The 17,864-nt window shown below is 44.4% G+C and overlaps 1 protein-coding gene across 1 annotated transcript in view; it reads left to right on the top strand.

Annotated features, from left to right (window-relative positions):
• Positions 1-247: 247 nt before the first annotated feature.
• The window catches only part of LOC108788461 (N-acetyllactosaminide beta-1,6-N-acetylglucosaminyl-transferase-like), a 33,451-nt gene continuing 15,834 nt past the window's right edge, over positions 248-17,864 (top strand). The window contains exon 1 of the mRNA XM_018558216.1: positions 248-1,297. Coding sequence (XP_018413718.1) covers positions 337-1,297 — 961 coding nt within the window. The 5' untranslated portion in view covers positions 248-336. The remainder of the gene's footprint in view (positions 1,298-17,864) is intronic.

A 17,864-nucleotide genomic window follows, 5' to 3' on the forward strand; every position in this document is an offset into this window, starting at 1 on the left:
GCTTATAGACTCAACAATCAATGTTTGCCTAACAGATTTATCAGTTATTTTCTAAGCCTCACAGGATCGAGCCAACAATTTCGCATAGCAGGGTCATAGTGTGAAACCTGATCTTATTGCATCACCAAAGAAGGAGGAAAGTATCAGTCTGTCATTGATATTTTGTGACCCAATCACAGGATTGCTGTATTCATATGCAAGTAGCCTGTCCCAGAAGGCAGAACAATGTTATCGCCGAGCTTTCAAAGGAAACAGACAGTAGAATAGGCTGATCAACATCCTTCCCATACAGTGAGGAAGAAGACAATGACACCTGGAACACACAGCTAGTGCAATATGAAGAGCTACGGTAAGCTCTGTGTCAGCCTGCGGAAGGCGATTCAGTGTGTGCAGTTTTTCCTCTTTGTATTTGCTGTGGTACTTGTGCTTTTGTTCCTCTGCAATCCCGGTCAATTGAATGGGCAGCCCAGCTCACAAAGAATCCAGTTTTCTCATGATTTGTCTGCATTAGAGGTCACCTGTGACACAATGGCCAAAAAGGAAAAATCTTTCATATGGGGAAATCCTTTAGCAACGTCTATTAAGAAAATGAAATGCGCCGATGGCTACAAAACACAAAACCATTTTATCACAGCTCCTCTATCGAACGAAGAAGGGCATTTTCCTTTAGCTTATATCATTGTATTACATAAAAAATTCCGCACATTCGAGAGACTGTTCAGGGCCATCTATATGCCTCAGAACGTATACTGCATCCATGTGGATGAGAAGGCAAGTGTGGATTACTTGCAGGCGGTAAGTGATTTATTGGATTGTTTCCCTAATGCTTTTCTCGCCTCGAAAATGGAGCCGGTGGTGTATGCCGGAATATCGAGACTCCAGGCGGATCTGAACTGCATGAAAGATCTGATGAACTCGGAGATACAATGGAAATATGTGATTAATGTATGCGGACAGGATTTCCCTTTAAAGACAAATAAGGAGATCGTAGAGCATTTGAAAACATTTAAAGGGAAAAATATCACGCCTGGGGTGCTGCCCCCTCGTCACGCCATCCCCCGGACTAAATACGTCCACCGTGAGGATATTGTACATTCCCGCATACTAAGGACCAAAACCTTGAAGCCCCCTCCTCCGCACAATATCACTATTTACTTTGGCGCTGCATATGTTGCACTGACAAGGGAGTTTACGAAGTTCATCCTGGAAGATCAAAGAGCTATAGATCTACTGAAATGGTCTAAAGACACTTACAGCCCTGACGAACACTACTGGGTGACTCTAAATAGAATTCCAGGTAAGTGTAATAGAAATCCACATTATTGCTGAAAACAAGCATTTAGTTGGCATTGAAAGAGTTAAATTATGCTAGTTTGTTTTCCCTGCATCATTTTCTTCTCCGTGCAAACATGCTAGCGAGAAACAGTAAAATCATGTGGTTGTAAGGCTGGGCACACACCTTACAACCATCGCAAGACTTGTGTCTTGCGATGGTTGTAAGGTACTTAAAAAAACGTACGATCTGCCTATCTTGCATAGGCAGATCGTACTTGCGATGATCGCAAGCCACGCCCCCTGAGGGGCGGGCTTCCGATGACCGCAATGCCGAACGGGCAGTGTGCGCTTGCGCACACCGGCCCGTGCGGCTTTTATCGTACGGACATGCCACAAACCCGCCGAACATCGTACGATGCTCGGCGGGTTTTCGAACATGTCCGTAAGTTTAAAGTCGTGCGACCTTACAGTAGTAGAGGTCGCACGGCTTCCACACACCTTACGATCATCGTACGATCTCGGGATTTCCCGCGATTCTCGTACGATAATCGTAAGGTGTGTGGGGACCCTTACAGAGATTTACAGTGTATGAGAAATGAAGCTGTTATAAAATGCATAGTACATGCAGTCCATATTATAAAACCACAGTAATGGCAAAAAAATGAAAAAAAAAAGGCTGGAAATTTGCATAGCAACTGTATTTGTATAAATGTATCATTCTATTCAGTTTATGTTCTAATTGAATCCAATTCACCAGTAGGAAAGCGGAAAGCAGTAACACGATCACATGTATCAGAGGACAACCAGAATTCAATTGTAAAATAATGCAGTGAGTAGTGATGAGGGTGGGTTGTAACCCACAGCAACAAAGCACAAAACAGTCAAACGTACCTAAAGTCAGTTAATTTGAGTTACTAAAGATAGTTCCCCTTGTAGCATGGTGTTGAAGACTTTATGCAGTGAAGATTTAAACTCAGCACCATCATTGGGATCCAAGGGATATGTGAAGTTGGGGGCCTCTCTTATCTACCAGTGCCTGGTAAGGGAAGGTTGCTAGGAAAAGTTCTGTAATGCAGAAACGCAAAACAGCTGAATGGATCTTCAATAGCAACCAATATATGTGGCTCGGCATATCACAGTACTAAGCCACCTGTGCATGAGTATGTGCTATGGACTGGCCAATCTAAGATGTGAATATTTCTTCCTGGAAAAAACGTTTGGAGGCACCTAGTGGTGTACACACACAGCAGTTGCACTGCACAATGTCAAGTCAGTACTCATCAATGTGGATCAGCCCATGGTCCAATACATGAAAATACAGAGAAAGAAAGCAGCACCAGTAAAGCTTTATTTACAAACCAATAAGTTCACGTGGAACAAACAGTACAACGATTGCCAACAGTTCCAGGCAACATGCCTTGATCAGGCATCAAGACATCTGGGCAATAGAAATTACAATGTATCTCTTAGCAGAAATTCGGGACCTAATTTCAAATCAATTAACAAAAAAATCAAAACAACACAAAATATATGCATAGGATTTAGGGCTAGTTCACACCAAGCGCGTTCCAGGAGCAGAGCAATTAGAGACCGGATCAAAACTGTGTCCAATGTAGTCCAATGGCATTTTGGGCTCTTGTTCACACTGCAGTGTTCAGTTCCAGAGCATGTAAAAAACTGCAGCATGCCTTTTTCCTGCTTTACAAAAACGGCCTGGAACGCATCGAAAATGCGGCAAAACACACTGCACTGCGTGTGCAGAAACTCATGCAGATGTTGTCTGCATTTGGTGTGAACGAGCCCTTAAAGTGGACCTTTACCACCTTTCACTAAAAATCACATGACCATTTAGCTCTGCATGCTGATATGAAACCATCTTACATGCATTAAACATATTGTTTTGCTTTTACTTACAATTACTGTTTTTCCACTTTGTGGTCATCTTTAGGCATTAGTGATGTAGCCTGTGCCTGAGAGTTGCATCCTGGGAAGGTTACATCACGGTGCAAATCTCATCTGTAAACTGCAAAATCTCATGATATCTCAGGGAAAGGCATTGTTCCTCCTTAGATGATGGCATGGTCATATGTCCTAGTCACATGTGCCAAAAGTACAGGAAGTAAAGGGAGGTGAATTAATCTGCCCATAGTAAAAATGGCCACTGTGAGAAAAAGTATGGAAAGGAAAGAAAAAGGAATACAAAGAATACAAAGCCTTCAATTATCTATGTGTTTGTAGATTGCCATTACTAAGCATTTCTAAAGGTGCCTTTGTTGTCATTTTAAAGGTATGGGTAAAGGATTGCTTTAAGTTGTCCCATCATGATAACAATATACAGCAGAAATTATAGTTACAAATTTGGTAAGGTTAAAAACAAACATGGGTCCGTTCAGTTTAACGTATATGTCTATGTTTGTGTTTGTGTGTGCACACATCTAGCTATGGACTCCCATACCCTTGCATATCTTGTAACTGAGAAACTAAGAGGGTTATTTACAAAAGGGTGAAGAGTTTGGAGAAGGCACAAGTGAACAATCTAGGATAACATAGCCGAACCGGAAAGTGAGCTGAATTGGAGAATTTGTTCCAAATCAGCTATTTTGTCCTATATTGTTCGCTTCTCCTGCCTTCTCCAAGCTCTTCACCCTTTTGTGAACAACCCTGTAACTGTTTTGTCCCATAGTTCTCTTTAGGGTCACGGAAGGACATATACTAACCTCCTCCCGTGACCCAAAACACTGTATAAAGCGGGCTATTACCCTCTATATGCTGAGAGCGCCACAGCCAGGTCAGATCCTGACAATACTGTTGAGATCCACCCCACTGGTTGATTGACAGCATGCTCTGCCTATCTAGAGTATTCTGCTTAAAAGGAGCTCTTGTAATATTTAATAACCCTGCTTAGCTGACATGGTTTGGATGAGCTGAAGCACCACTTTGGGTCGCCAAGAAATGTTCTCTTCTGAGCTTTCTGGGGACCTCAGGGCAGCCTTCCTGGGGACCTGCGGCAGCTGTTTACAGATCAGATTGCTCTCCAGAGGGCCCCACAGCTCATCCACTGACCCACACACCTCATCCACCAGAGCTCCACCACCAGCCCCCACAGCTCGTACACCGGCCCACACAGCTCGTCCACGGTCTCTCACATCTGCCCCTGGTGAGATCCTCCGCATCTGCCCCTGCTGAGATCCTCTGCATTTGCCCTGCTGAGACCCTCCGCATCTGCCCCTGCCACCCTGGTGAGACCCTCAGCATCTGCCCCCATCACACTGGCTCAGTGTTCTCTTTACAGCCCTATGGTATATCTCAGAGCTATATAAATGTATAAAAACAATAGTGTGTTATCATTGAGCACTTTGTTACTTAGGTCAGCCACTGAACCAGTGGTTTGTACAGTGGTAGAGTCATATATTTTATTTCTGGAGAAAATACCTTTTTCATGCATGATAGTATCCTGGCTTTGCTGCCTGCAGCTTGACATTGCATGCTTTTGTTGAGTCTGTGATCTGCAAGAACCTCCAGATCTTTCTCCATCCTTGATGTCCCCAGAGGAGTATAAGCAGAATACTTTTGAAAACACACAGGGTTATTCACAAAAGGGTGAAGTGTTTGGAGAAGGTAGGAGAAGTGAACAATCTAGGACAACATAGCTGACTGGGAAAAATTCTCCAATTCAGCTCACTTTCCAGTTCGGCTATGTTGTCCTAGATTGTTCACTGCTCCTGCCTTCTCCAAACTCTTCACCCTATTCAGGGCCGGCCTTAGGGGTGTGCGAGCCGTGCGGCCACACAGGGCGCCATGGCAACAAGATACCCCACCTCACACAGACACATATTATTAGACAAGTGCGAAGACAAAAAATGAATTTCAGACGAAATGAACGAAAACTAAAAACGTTTTCATTTGTTTCATCAAACAAAACACTTTTTTATGCTATTTTGGATTCAGCCATTGGCATGTTCTGGAGGCAGGGCGCATGACGTCATATAACACCGCACGTGTTGGGCGCCGCCATCTTGGTGTATATCTAGGTATACCAAGATGGTGGGGCCAATATCGGTGTGTGACGTCACCTGACGCCACGCATGCATGGCGTCACGTAAAGTCATGCTCCCCGCCTCTGTGATGGTGGTACACATTCACAGAACACGCCGGGGGGCCAACATGGCCGCCGCACATTCTCAAACAAATTATTATTATTATGCGCCTGAATACATTTCTCATATATTTCGGACATATAGTAATTCATTAAGTCTGGGTTTTGTGTTCTGTTTTCTATTTTTATTTTTCTAGATATACTGACTTGAAAAAAGGATCGGCATGACAAACTGACACTTTATTTTTATAGACTCTATTGTATTTTGACATTTATTGTTTGCCTTCTGTTGTTTTATTTGATAAGAATACTTCTATTGTGCCTACAAGTTTAATACCTTTGAATAAAAGTTTTATTTTTATCATACTTATTAATGTTTCTTTGCGTCTTAACAAAATAGGAGTCTTTAAATGGTGCGGATATTGGGGGAAATGGGTGTGGTTACTGGGGGTGTGGCCGCTAAAGGGTGTGGCCACGGAGGGGTGTGGTCACTGAGGGGCGCTGTAAAGCTTTCTCGCACAGGGCGCCTAAAGGCCTAAGGCCGGCCCTGACCCTATTGTGATTTGCCCTGACAAATTTTTTTTCTGACCATTCTGTGGCAGCTCATAAATGGATCAAAGGGATGGTTTTTCAGTTCATTAGTATGCTGCTGTTATGAGATATGTAAGGAAATTAAAATTACAGTACGATTAAACAACTTACCATGCAGTGGTAAATTAATGCATATGTCATTTAAAGTAACACTAAACTCAGGAGTTCAGTCTTAAAAATGCATTCAAGCATCTTAACTATTAACAAAAATTTAGCTTATTTGTGTATCAGTCCACTGTAGATCCTCAAATCATCTCTGAATTGGTGCTGACACTGTCCTTCCTTCTGGAGGGTGGCTACTTTTGTTCCCCATGGTCCCTGTGTGTGTTGTAAAGTAGCCACCGCTCCAAGCTTGCTCCCATGATGGACTACAATCTCACGTTAAGTTTACTAATTTGTATTGAGATTATAGTCCATCACGTGAGTGAGATTGGAGCGGTGACTTCATTACAACACGCACAGGGACCATGGGGAACAAAAGTTGCCACCCTCCGGAAGGACAGTGTCAGCACACATTTAGGCCTTGTTCACACCAAACGCGTTTCAGGAGCAGAGCAGAGCAGTTACAGACCGGAGCAAAACTGCGTCCAATGTATTCCAATGGTATTTTTAGCTCCAGTTCACATCACAGCATTCCGGTCCAGAGCAGGTAAAAAACTGCAGCAGGCCCTATTTTACCTGCTCTGGAACGCATGCAAACGCATCAAAAATGCATGCAAACGCCCTGGAACGCACTGCAAGCCCATTTGAAACTTTTGTTTCAACCAGAAACGGCCCGGAACGCATTAAAAACGCTGCAAAAACGCGGCACAACCCACTGCACTGCGTGTGCAGAAACGCATGCAGATCTGCTCTGCATTTGGTGTGAACAAGGCCTCAGAGATGATTTGAGGATCTACAGCTGAGTGACACACAAATAAGATACATTTTTGTTAATACCGTGTTTCCCCGAAAACAAAAAGAGAAATAACGTCACTAGCACTCCAAAATGTAATCAAGCAATAGTCCATTTATTGGCACATTGCCATTCAAATGCAAGCGCTTTCGGGGCCTCAAAGGGTCCCCTTCATCAGGCTCAGAATAACACAGCAATGGAACTGTATGCACCTTGAATAGACATCCAAATGTGAAATGAACACAGACTCCTCCCATTAAGAAAAAACATCTGCACAGAGTCCATTCCCGCCATGGGGAATTCAAATGTAAATCGCCTGTGGATAATTGTAGCTAATTACCGGCATGTGAATGTCAGTGAGCCGTTCGGCCGGGAGATCTGACAGGCACGGGCCGTTGCCACGGCGATGGGACGCTAGGTCGGCTTTCAGTGCCGCCCCCTCGTCCACACATATCTGTCGCGTGTGGAACGCAGGGAAATCCCGGCTTGCGTTCCAACTGTCATAGGTATATGACGGCCGGTTGGTATCGCGCATGCGCACATCACCGCTAGCTGTAGTACTCCTAGCTAGCCGGATCGCAGAAGCTGTTGTGGTGTAATAGACACCCATAGAATAAATGCATGTGAGTCAATGGGGAACTGGTATGGTGGACTCTGTGCTGATAGGTTTTTCTATTACAACAATGACAGCAGAGATTAACAGCCATAGAAGTAAGGGTCAAGCAGGAATATATCCATCCAAATAAAATGATAAATAATAATAACCAAACAATATTAAACATCGATTTCATTCAACACAAGACAACACTTCAAAACAAGACACTGTCTTATATTTTTCCCCCCAAAAACACACTAGGTCTTATTTTCGGGGTAGGTCTTATATTACAGAAATCTCGGAAGATAGCGCTAGGTCTTACTTTCGTGGTAGGTCTTATTTTCGGGGAAGCACGGTAGTTAAGGTACTTGATGTAATTTTTAAGATTTAACTCCTGAGTTTGGTCCCTTTTACCTGGGCTGATCAGGAGAGGATCTGTGCATGAATCCTCTCCTGATCACAGCAGTACAGAGCGGATGTCACCTCTGTGACATTCCTGTCTACAGTTTTTTCCCTCCATCTTGTGATGGAGAAAAAACTGCAATTACTGGACCACATGTCTGTCTATGGAGAATCAGATGTAAACGGACATTCATGTTTGTTTACATCAGATTACCCCCGATCCAGCACGATCAAGTCCAGGGAAAAGGAACATTGTTCCATTTGTTCTTCCGGAGCTGGCTTGAGCCAGGGGTAACTGGGTGTAAATAGACACCCGTCCGTTTACACACGCCTGCCCATTGGGCATCCGATCAGGTCCGTCTGAAAAACTGGCAGGTGGACCCGATTTGACCGGCCGTGTGAAAGGTGCCTTTAGTGTCACTTTAACACCGGTCAATACAATATGCAATCATAGTAATGGTACATTATAACAGCAAATTACTTACTGTTTTCATGAACAAAAGGTGCTGACAGGTATAAAGTGAAGGCATCCAGCTTTCAGTTTCTTGGCTTTTATCGAATACTGAACCAGGAAAAGCTCCACATCTTTCTCATAGTGTCAAAGCATTCTTGTTTTCTCTTTCCTGGCCCCCATATTTTTTCAGTTGACAGTCATTTAATATATTTTAAATGTTTTATTACATTAGTCATGTTGCAACACAAAAAATGAACACACAGAATAATTATATATACTGTACAGGTGAAACTCGAATAATTAGAATATCGTGCAAAAGTAATTGCAGTAAGTGCTGCAAAAGGGGCCCAAACCAAGTACTGAGTACATATGCATGCTTGTACTTTTCAGAGGTCCGATATTGTTCTATGTACAATCCTTGTTTTATTGATTGCATGTAATAATCTACTTTTTTGAGGTTGTGGATTTGGGGTTCTTGGGGTTTTCATGAGCTGTAAGCCATAATCATCACAACTATGACATCACGGCTTGAATTATCTTGCTTTGCATGTAATGAGTCTATCTCATATATTAGTTTCACCTTTTAAGTTGCATTAGTGAAATAAATGAACTTTGCACGATATTCTAATTATTCGAGTTTCACCTGTGTATATATATATTATATGTATGGGAATAGCAGAGTGGACATCTTTGCATATTCTACGTGTGAAACTGGGACTGAGTCTACCATAAAGCTTATTGTTCTCTGACTGTGCAGTGCCAGTTGCACTCAGGTATAGATGTGAGGATGCTGACGAACATTCCAATGCTGCAGCAGAGGAGGAGACAGGCTGGAGAGAGCGCTGTGACAGCTGTCCAGCTGGGAGCTTTGGGTGAGTATAACCTTTGAACTTAGACAAAAATGAGCACTTAACCCTTGCAGTGCAGGGGTAGCCCCACTGCAAGGGTTAAAAAAAGTTTTCCTGGAATTCATCTTTAGACCCCATTCACACTGAGCTACATGGAAATCGCGCGACTTTGAGCGACGAGCGACGTGTCGCGCGACTTCTTCCTATTGGGCTGTATGCAATCAGGAGCAATATCGCTCAAAATCGCTCTAAAAAAGGGTCATTTAGGAGCGACAAGCTACCAGCGACGAGCTACAAGCGATATTGAGCGATATTGAGCGACGAGATGTGAACAGCTACATTGAAATGTATTGGTGAAGCTACATAGAGTGATATAGCGTGGAAATATGAGCGATATCGCTGCAAAAATCGCTCCATAAATCGCTCAGTGTGAATGGGGCCTTAAGCTTCTTCGCCTTTCACTAAGCCTGCCCTTATTTACTGTGATGTATAACAATATATGTTTACCCTAAGGTCTAGTTCACACCAGCCCCAGTGCATTCCGGCACAATTCGGTGGCTGAACGCACTGGATCACATCCCATTCGGCTCACTGCGTTCTGGGGCGGGAGGGGGCTTGGTGCATTGAAGTCGATGGCACTGCAGCCACGCCTCCCAGGCGCAGTGCGATCGCCCGCATCGGAACGTGTGGCCCATCAATGCCTGAGTTCCAGTCCGATCAGAAAAAATAGCGCTTGCATCATTTTTTCTGATCGCACCGGACTGGAACGCAGGCATTGATGTGCTACGCGTTCTGGTCCAGGTGATCACACTGGGGCCGGGGGGGAGTGGCTGCGGTGCCATTGACTTCAATGCACCGCCACGCCCCCTCCCGCCCCAGAACTCAGTGACCCGGCTGGAATGTCATCCAGTGTGTTCCAGCACAAAATTGCGCTGGAACGCACTGTGAACTAGCCCTAACAAACAAATATGTCGGGACTGTTGTTACATTTCCTCCACTGTCTGAGACCAGCATTAAATTTATGTGAATAAAAATCCTCTATACATAGGAAGATCTTGAATCTACTTTGATGTGATATCTGTCCATCATAAAACCCACCTACACTTTTTGAAAAAAAATAAAGTACCAAAATAATGTTTGACACAGGGACTTTAGAGGAGCAGTAACTACCTCTGCATTGTACAGTACTTCCCAGCTACCTGGCAGGCTTCTGGGAACTGTCAAATTCATGAAATGTTGAGCAGGTTTAGCAGGCTGGAACACAGATTAGAGGCTCTAACATTGTATTGTAAAATGAATGTTTAGATTGAAGATACAACATAGTAGTTATAGTCAAGGGACTGCATCCATGTAATTAAAATGAAAACAGGTGTACAGTTTCATTATCAGATAAGAGTAGTACAATGAAATAGTTTGTTGATAATTGTTTTCTAGTGCTCAGGAAACAATCCACAATAAAGCAACTCAAGATCACCTGGTAGGTATTGTCTCCAAAATCTACACTGCAGGGCAGTGTAAAGCTGGCCATACACCTTACAATTTATCTGCAGATTTTCTGTGATCAGATGGAAAAGGTGCAACAGATTCCTCCATCTACACTTAACTGTGTGGATGGAGTAATCTCCACCTGGGCCAAGCTTCCGTAATCTTGTTAGTCGGCCCCGCTGGCTTGCAAAACACCGAAACAATGCCTGCATCCAATTAGATTGTTCTGGTATTTTGAGAGCCAGCGGGGCCGACTAGCAAGATACTGAAGCTTGGCCCAGTGGGAGATTCCTCCATCCACACAGCTTAGCATAGATGGAGGAATCTGTTGCAATTTTTCCATCTGACCATAGAAAATCTGCAGATAATCTATAGGTGTATGGCAGCCTTACCCTAAACTGTGCACTCCCTTTTGAGGACTTCAATATGATATGTGGATGCACATTCAGTTGACAAATCCAACCAAAGCTGTTTTCTGCTAGTCACTGCATTCTGCTAGTTACCAAGTCCCCAAATCCATTACCTGGGCTTGCAAAGGATCTTGGGGCTTGTAACCCTAAGGTGTGCTTGTCACTGTATTCTAGGCTGTACAGATGCACACATATGACTGGAAGACTAAGGGCTTGCTTGTTCACACCATACGCATTCATGCTGTGCTGGCGGTTTTCCCCCAATTTGCCTTGTCATGGGTGGGCTCGGTTCACACCACCACATTCCGATGGTGTACGGTTAAAAAAAGTATGGCATGTAGTAGGGATGTTCAGATACCAAGTACCGTACTTGGTACAAGTACAGATACCAAGTACCGTAGTTGGTACAAGTACAGATACTTTTCCAGCTCCAAGACTAGACTAGAGAAAACTCAAACGTTAGGAGGCAGCTGTCATGGAGGCAGCTGTCATTTGTAAGGAGCATACAGGGCTCTTGGGATTTGTGAATCCCTGTTTTAATGTATGATTTGTTATAGGATTGCACCGATACCATTTTTTCCAGACAAAGTACTTGTCCAAGTACTCACAGATACAATTACTGATACATTTTTGTTTAGTGTCATGTGAAACTAAAACCATACAGACTGATTTCAGGACAGTGGTGGAGCGCCAGGGCCCTGTCACAGCTGCAACCCTGGTAGTTATCAAGAAAATGCCAAGTCTCGGCACTCGTATCTGAACATCCCTAGCATGCAGTATTTTTTTTTTTTTTTTTAAGCACACCGCAGTTAAAAGTGGTACGACCACATTGCACCATGGTGCTCCCATAGAATTTATTGAAATGTCACTTGTGGTCCTCCATACCCCTAATTAGTTTGGTTGCCCTTTGCTGGACTTTTTCCAAATTTCCAACCTGAATGCCAGATAAGCCCAGGGAGGATCAGGGAGGAGTCACTATTTGTTAGAATGTAGAAGTAATCTGATGGCTTTATACCCACCCAGATCAAATCTATCAAAAAACAGAAAATCAGTCCAGAGAGATAATCGCCAAAGATGCTGCTGAGCCTATTGTCAAAATCTTCTGTGGTGGGCCTGAACGGGTCGCTGTTCATTTTCCTTTCAGTCCTATGGAGTATTCGTTCTCCATGTTCCACTGGATTAAAGACTCTCCACAGGACTAAATAGAGAGTATAAAGCACATGTGCGGGCCTGGTCAGAAGGTTTTTGACAAGTAGTCCTGCAGCATCGTAGATGATATCACCCTGGATTGGGGACTGGTGAGTATAAAGGTGCCCACACACCTTGCGATAATCGTACGATAATCGCGGGAAATCCTGCGATCGTACGATTATCGTAAGGTGTGTGGAAGCCGTGCGACCTCTACTACTGTAAGGTCGCACGACTTTTATCTTACGAACATGTTCGAAAACCCACCGAGAATCGCACGATTTTCAGCGGGTGTGTAGCATGTTCGTAAGATAAAAGCCGGACGGGCCGGTGTGCGCAAGCGCACACTGCCCGTTCGCCATTGCGGGGCGGGCTTGCGATCATCACTAGTATGCTCTACCTGTCCAAGATAGGCAGATCGTACGTCTTTTTAATTACCTTACAACCATCGCAAGTCTTGCGATGGTTGTAAGGTGTGTGCCCAGCTTAAGACTTGCATGGAGGTTGGAGGCACAGCAAGCTACAAAATAAAGCTGGCCATACACCTTACAATTGTCTGCAGATTTTCTGTGATCAGATGGAAAAGGTGCAACAGATTCCTCCATCTACACTTAACTGTGTGGATGGAGTAATCTCCACCTGGGCCAAGCTTCAGTAATCTTGCTGGTCGGCCCCGCTGGCTCTGAAAACACCTGAACAATGCCTGCATCCAATCAGATTGTTCACGTATATTGACAGCCAGCGGGGCCGACTAGCAAGATATTGAAGCTTGGCCCAGTGGTAGATTGCTTCGTCCACACAGCTTAGCATAGATGGAGGAATCTGTTACACTTTTTCCACATGACCATAGAACATCTGCAGATAATTGTAAGGTGTATGGGCACCTTAAGTCTAATTGCAAAAGGTGCAGTTTTGCTTTAACCTTTGTTACTGCTAACAGTATAATGAGGTCATATATGGGCAGCCAAAAATTAAACAATTACCTCGCTATCAAACTAATCTGCCTAGAACAACAAAAAAAGGGCGTCATTTGAAAAGTACAAGTTTGATACTGTAAAATACAGCGGGTTTATTGACATTTGCCATTATCTTGATATTCCACCTACAGAAGAGTCTGTTCAGTGTACTCTGTGCAGCTGAATAGCATAAACAAACAACAGCTCATAAAGCATTTCAATAGAAAACAAACTGTTATATTAGAAACAAATACAATACACTAAAACACAAGATGGCAGTGGAGTAGAGAGGGATTAGCTGAAGTACACTGATACTGTTCACTACCTTTTTTAATCATATGAAATCTCTAACCCAGATACCTAGATAATGTAGCGCCCTCTGCTATGTCGCTACTAAATTTAGTGTATATCTGGACTGTAATCAGTCTAGATGCTGTTTTGCTCTGAGTTCTGCAGGATTCCCTGAGTTTGGTGGATTGATTGCTTCCCCCTGTTACTGGGTTGTGGACTCAGCATACAGTGTGGGAGGATCCATCCTCAGACTGTGACTATGCACCTGACTCTGACCAATCTCTGAGCAGGGTGACTCAGAGGTATGGCTCGAGCAAGGTGATAAAAGGTTTGGGGACACTTTCCAGAACTCTCTCTCTCCCCTGGGGCCCTCCCTGGGAGGAGGTCTGTGTGCTACAGATGCCTGCCCTAGACCTCAGCATGTGGCAGATGCTGGGGGCCTAGAGGCCTAAGATACTACAAATGCCTGGCCTGGGCCTCAGCATGTGGCAGATGCTGGGGGCCTAGAGGCCTAAGATACTACTGGAAGCCTGGTCTGAGCCTCAGCACATGGCAGATGCTGGGGCCCCAGAGACCTTAGATGCTATTGGAAAGGAACCTGATGGAAGCTGGGCTGGAGGTGGAATCTGCTTATCGACAAGTGTTGCAGAGGAGCTGGTGAGAGCTACCGTCTGGAACCCGGTAAGAGATCCCTCACCCTATTCTCAGTACTTTACTGAAGAGAAGCCAGTTGGTGCACTACAAGTCCAGTGATGGTTCTCCTTTAAAGTCCTGGACTATTCCTGGCTGTTCTCTGTGCTACTTCATATTGCTGGACCATTATAGCCTAGGCCATCTTTATGTAAAGCAACAATTTTTTTTTCAGATCCTCAGAGAGTTCTTTGCCATGAGATGCCACGTTGAACTTCCAGTGACCAGTATGAGAGAGTGAGAGGGATAACACCAAATTTAACACACCTGCTCCCCATTCACACCTGAGACCTTGTAACACTAACGAGTCACATGACAATGGGGAAGGAAAATGGCTAATTGGGCCTAATTTGGACATTTTCACTTAGGGGTGTACTCACTTTTGTTGCCAGCGGTTTAGACATTAACCAGTTGACATCCGCGGTGTTAAACCCCCTTCCCATCCAGGCCATTTTTCAGTATTCAGCGCTGAGTGAAAAAAAGCCAAATCTAACACATTCCACACAAAAATCCAAAAATGGACTGGACAAAATTATTGGAACCTTCAAATTGCAAGAAAAAACTGGAAAAGCATGAACAATCTCAAGATTACAAGTCCATCTCCAGAGATCTTAATATTCCTGTGTCCACTGTGCACAACATTGTAATGACGTTGACAGCCCATGGCACTGTAGCTAATCTCCCTGGACGTGGGCGAAAGAGAACAATTGATCAAAGATTGCAATGAAGGATTTTTGAAATGGTTGATAAAGACCGTCGATCAACTTCCAGGCAAATTCAAGCTGACCTTCAGGCACAGGGTACAACTGTCAGCTCGCACTATACTTCGCCATCTGAATGAAAAGGGAAGCTATGGTCGGAGACCCAGGAGGACCCCACTGCTGACACAGAAACATAGAAAAGCCAAATTGGAGTTTGCCAAAACTTACCTGAGGAAGCCAAAATCTTTTTCGGAGAATGTGCTGTGGACAGACAAAACAAAATAACAGCTTTTTGGTAAAGCCCATCATTCTACTGTTTTCAGAAAAAGAAATGAGGCCTTTAAAGAAAAAAATACAGTCCCTACAGTCAAACATGGTGGAGGTTCACTGATGTTTTGGGGTTGCTTTGCTGCTTCAGGCACTGGATGTCTTGACTGTGTGCATGGCATTCTGAAATCTGAAGACTACCAAAGAATTTTGTGGTGCAATGTAGGGCTCAGTGTCAGAAAGTTGGGTCTCTGTCAGAAGTCATGGGTCTTAAGGTGCCCATACACTGCACAATTCTCGTACGAGAATCGCGGGAAATCTCGTGATCGTACGAGAATTGTGCAGTGTGAATGAAGACGTGCGACTGTTTCTACTGTACGGTAGAACAGAAAGGCATCATGGCACACTCACAAACCAGCATGTAAAACAACTTGTCTCACCACTAAGGACAATGACAGCGGTTTGCGCGGCAGTGCGGCTTACACATCCTTTGCAGAAGACGTGTATCCAAACCTCTGTCATTGTCCTTAGTGGTGAGACAAGTTGTTTTACATGCTGGTTTGGGAGTGTGCCATGATGCCTTTCTGTTCTACCGTACAGTAGAAACAGTCGCACGTCTTCATTCACACTGCACGATTCTCGCACGATCACGCGATTTCCCGCGATTCTCGTACGAGAATCGCGGGAAATCGCGTGATCGTGCGAGAATCGTGCAGTGTGAATGAAGACGTGCGACTGTTTCTACTGTACGGTCGCACGTCTTTTGTCTAAGGAGCATGCTAGAAAACCAGCCGAAAATCGTACGATTTTCGGCTGGTTTTCTAGCATGCTCCTTAGACAAAAGACGTGCGACCGTACAGTAGAAACAGTCGCACGTCTTCATTCACACTGCACGATTCTCGCACGATCACGCGATTTCCCGCGATTCTCGTACGAGAATCGCGGGAAATCGCGTGATCGTGCGAGAATCGTGCAGTGTGAATGAAGACGTGCGACTGTTTCTACTGTACGGTCGCACGTCTTTTGTCTAAGGAGCATGCTAGAAAACCAGCCGAAAATCGTACGATTTTCAGCTAGTTTGAATGAAGCTCGGGAGACAAATGCCGAGCGGGCCGGTGTGCGCACACGCACACTGCTCGTTCAGCATTGCGGTCATCGGAAGCCCGCCCCTGCCTGTCCAAGATTGGCAGATCGTACGTTTTTTAAATTACTTTACAAACATCGCAAGGTCTTGCGATGGTTGTAAAGTGTATGGCCACCTTCACAGCAGGACAGTAACCCAAAGCTCACGTCAAAAATCACCCAGAAATGGTTTCAGACAAAGCGCTGGAGAGTACTAGGCTAGCCAGCAATGAGTCCAGATATGAATCCCATAGAGCACCTGTGGAGAGATCTGAAAACAGCAGTTGGGAAAAGGAACCCTTCCAATCTGAGAGTGCCGGAGCAGTTGGCAAAAAAAGAGTGCTCCAAAATTCCTGTATAGAGGTGTGAGAAACTCATTGATGGTTACAGGAAGCAATTGATTTCAGTTATTTTTCTCCATGGGCTGTGCTACCAAATATTAATTGAGGGTGCCAATAATTTTGTGCAGTCCATTTTTGGAGTTTGGCGTTGAATGTGTTAGATTTGGCTTTTTTTTTCTCTCCACTTTTTTCTGTGATACCGATACAAACATGAGAATGCCTAAACATTTGTAATTGCAACAATTTTCTGCGCAAAGTGGTGCATTATCTGACAGAAATGCAGGGGTGGCAATATTTTTGCACTTGACTGTATAGATATATACCGTGTTTCCCCGAAAATAAGACACTGTCTTATATTTTTTTGGGCTCAAAAAAACACACTAGGTCTTATTTTCAGTGTAGGTCTTATTTTTTTTTTTTTTTATGTACAACAATCCACATTTATTCATGTACAACAATATGGTGATCAGGGCAATCAGGGGTGCCGTACCTTTCCAAGAGCAATTTGCTAACCAATCGCTGGCCAGGATGAGCGAAGCGCACTTTCACTATCGAATTCTCACAGGCGGAGTGCATTTGGTATCACTCCGCCTGTGACAGGAGACGGCTCTATAGAGGAGGCATCGGCTTATGTGTCTCTGCTCCCTCCGGTGCTGCCCCGCTTCCTCGGCACCGCTGATTCTCTCCCGCCTCTTCAAGTTCCCCCTTATGCTTCCACTGGCCCTGGGAATGGTCACAACTAGGTCTTATTTTCAGGGTAGGTCTTATATTTTAACAATTCCCAAAAATAGTACTAGGTCTTATTTTCGGGGTAGGTCTTATTTTCGGGGAAACAGGGTATATCTATACAGTATATATATTACACACATACATAGATGAGGCATCCCGGATTCCCATCTCTTCAACTGTCCCTTACCTTTTAAAGCAGGGGTGCAGTAAAGAAGCACTTGCACGGCTTCCTGATTGGATGGGAAGTCTGGGAAGCTGCAGCCACGCTCCCTCACAGCTTCCCAGGTACGAGGACTGTGGCTGTTATGTGAGGAATGTAAGTGGCAAGTGCTGCTGCGCTCTGTATTGTTGAGCCAATCACAGAAATATCTTTGTAATCTCTCCACCGGCTCAGTGACTAATACCACGGTGTCCGCTATTGCGGTTTCAGTGTTGCGCATGGGGTGAATAGGGTGTGCCCAGGCACATGCGGCACACCCCCTGTGCACGCCTGTGATGTAAACCCAATCACAAAAATCTCATATAAGC

The sequence above is a fragment of the Nanorana parkeri genome, unplaced genomic scaffold, assembly GCF_000935625.1.
Source record: "Nanorana parkeri isolate BGI_ZX_2015 unplaced genomic scaffold, ASM93562v1 scaffold326, whole genome shotgun sequence".
NCBI classification, from domain to species: domain Eukaryota; kingdom Metazoa; phylum Chordata; class Amphibia; order Anura; family Dicroglossidae; genus Nanorana; species Nanorana parkeri.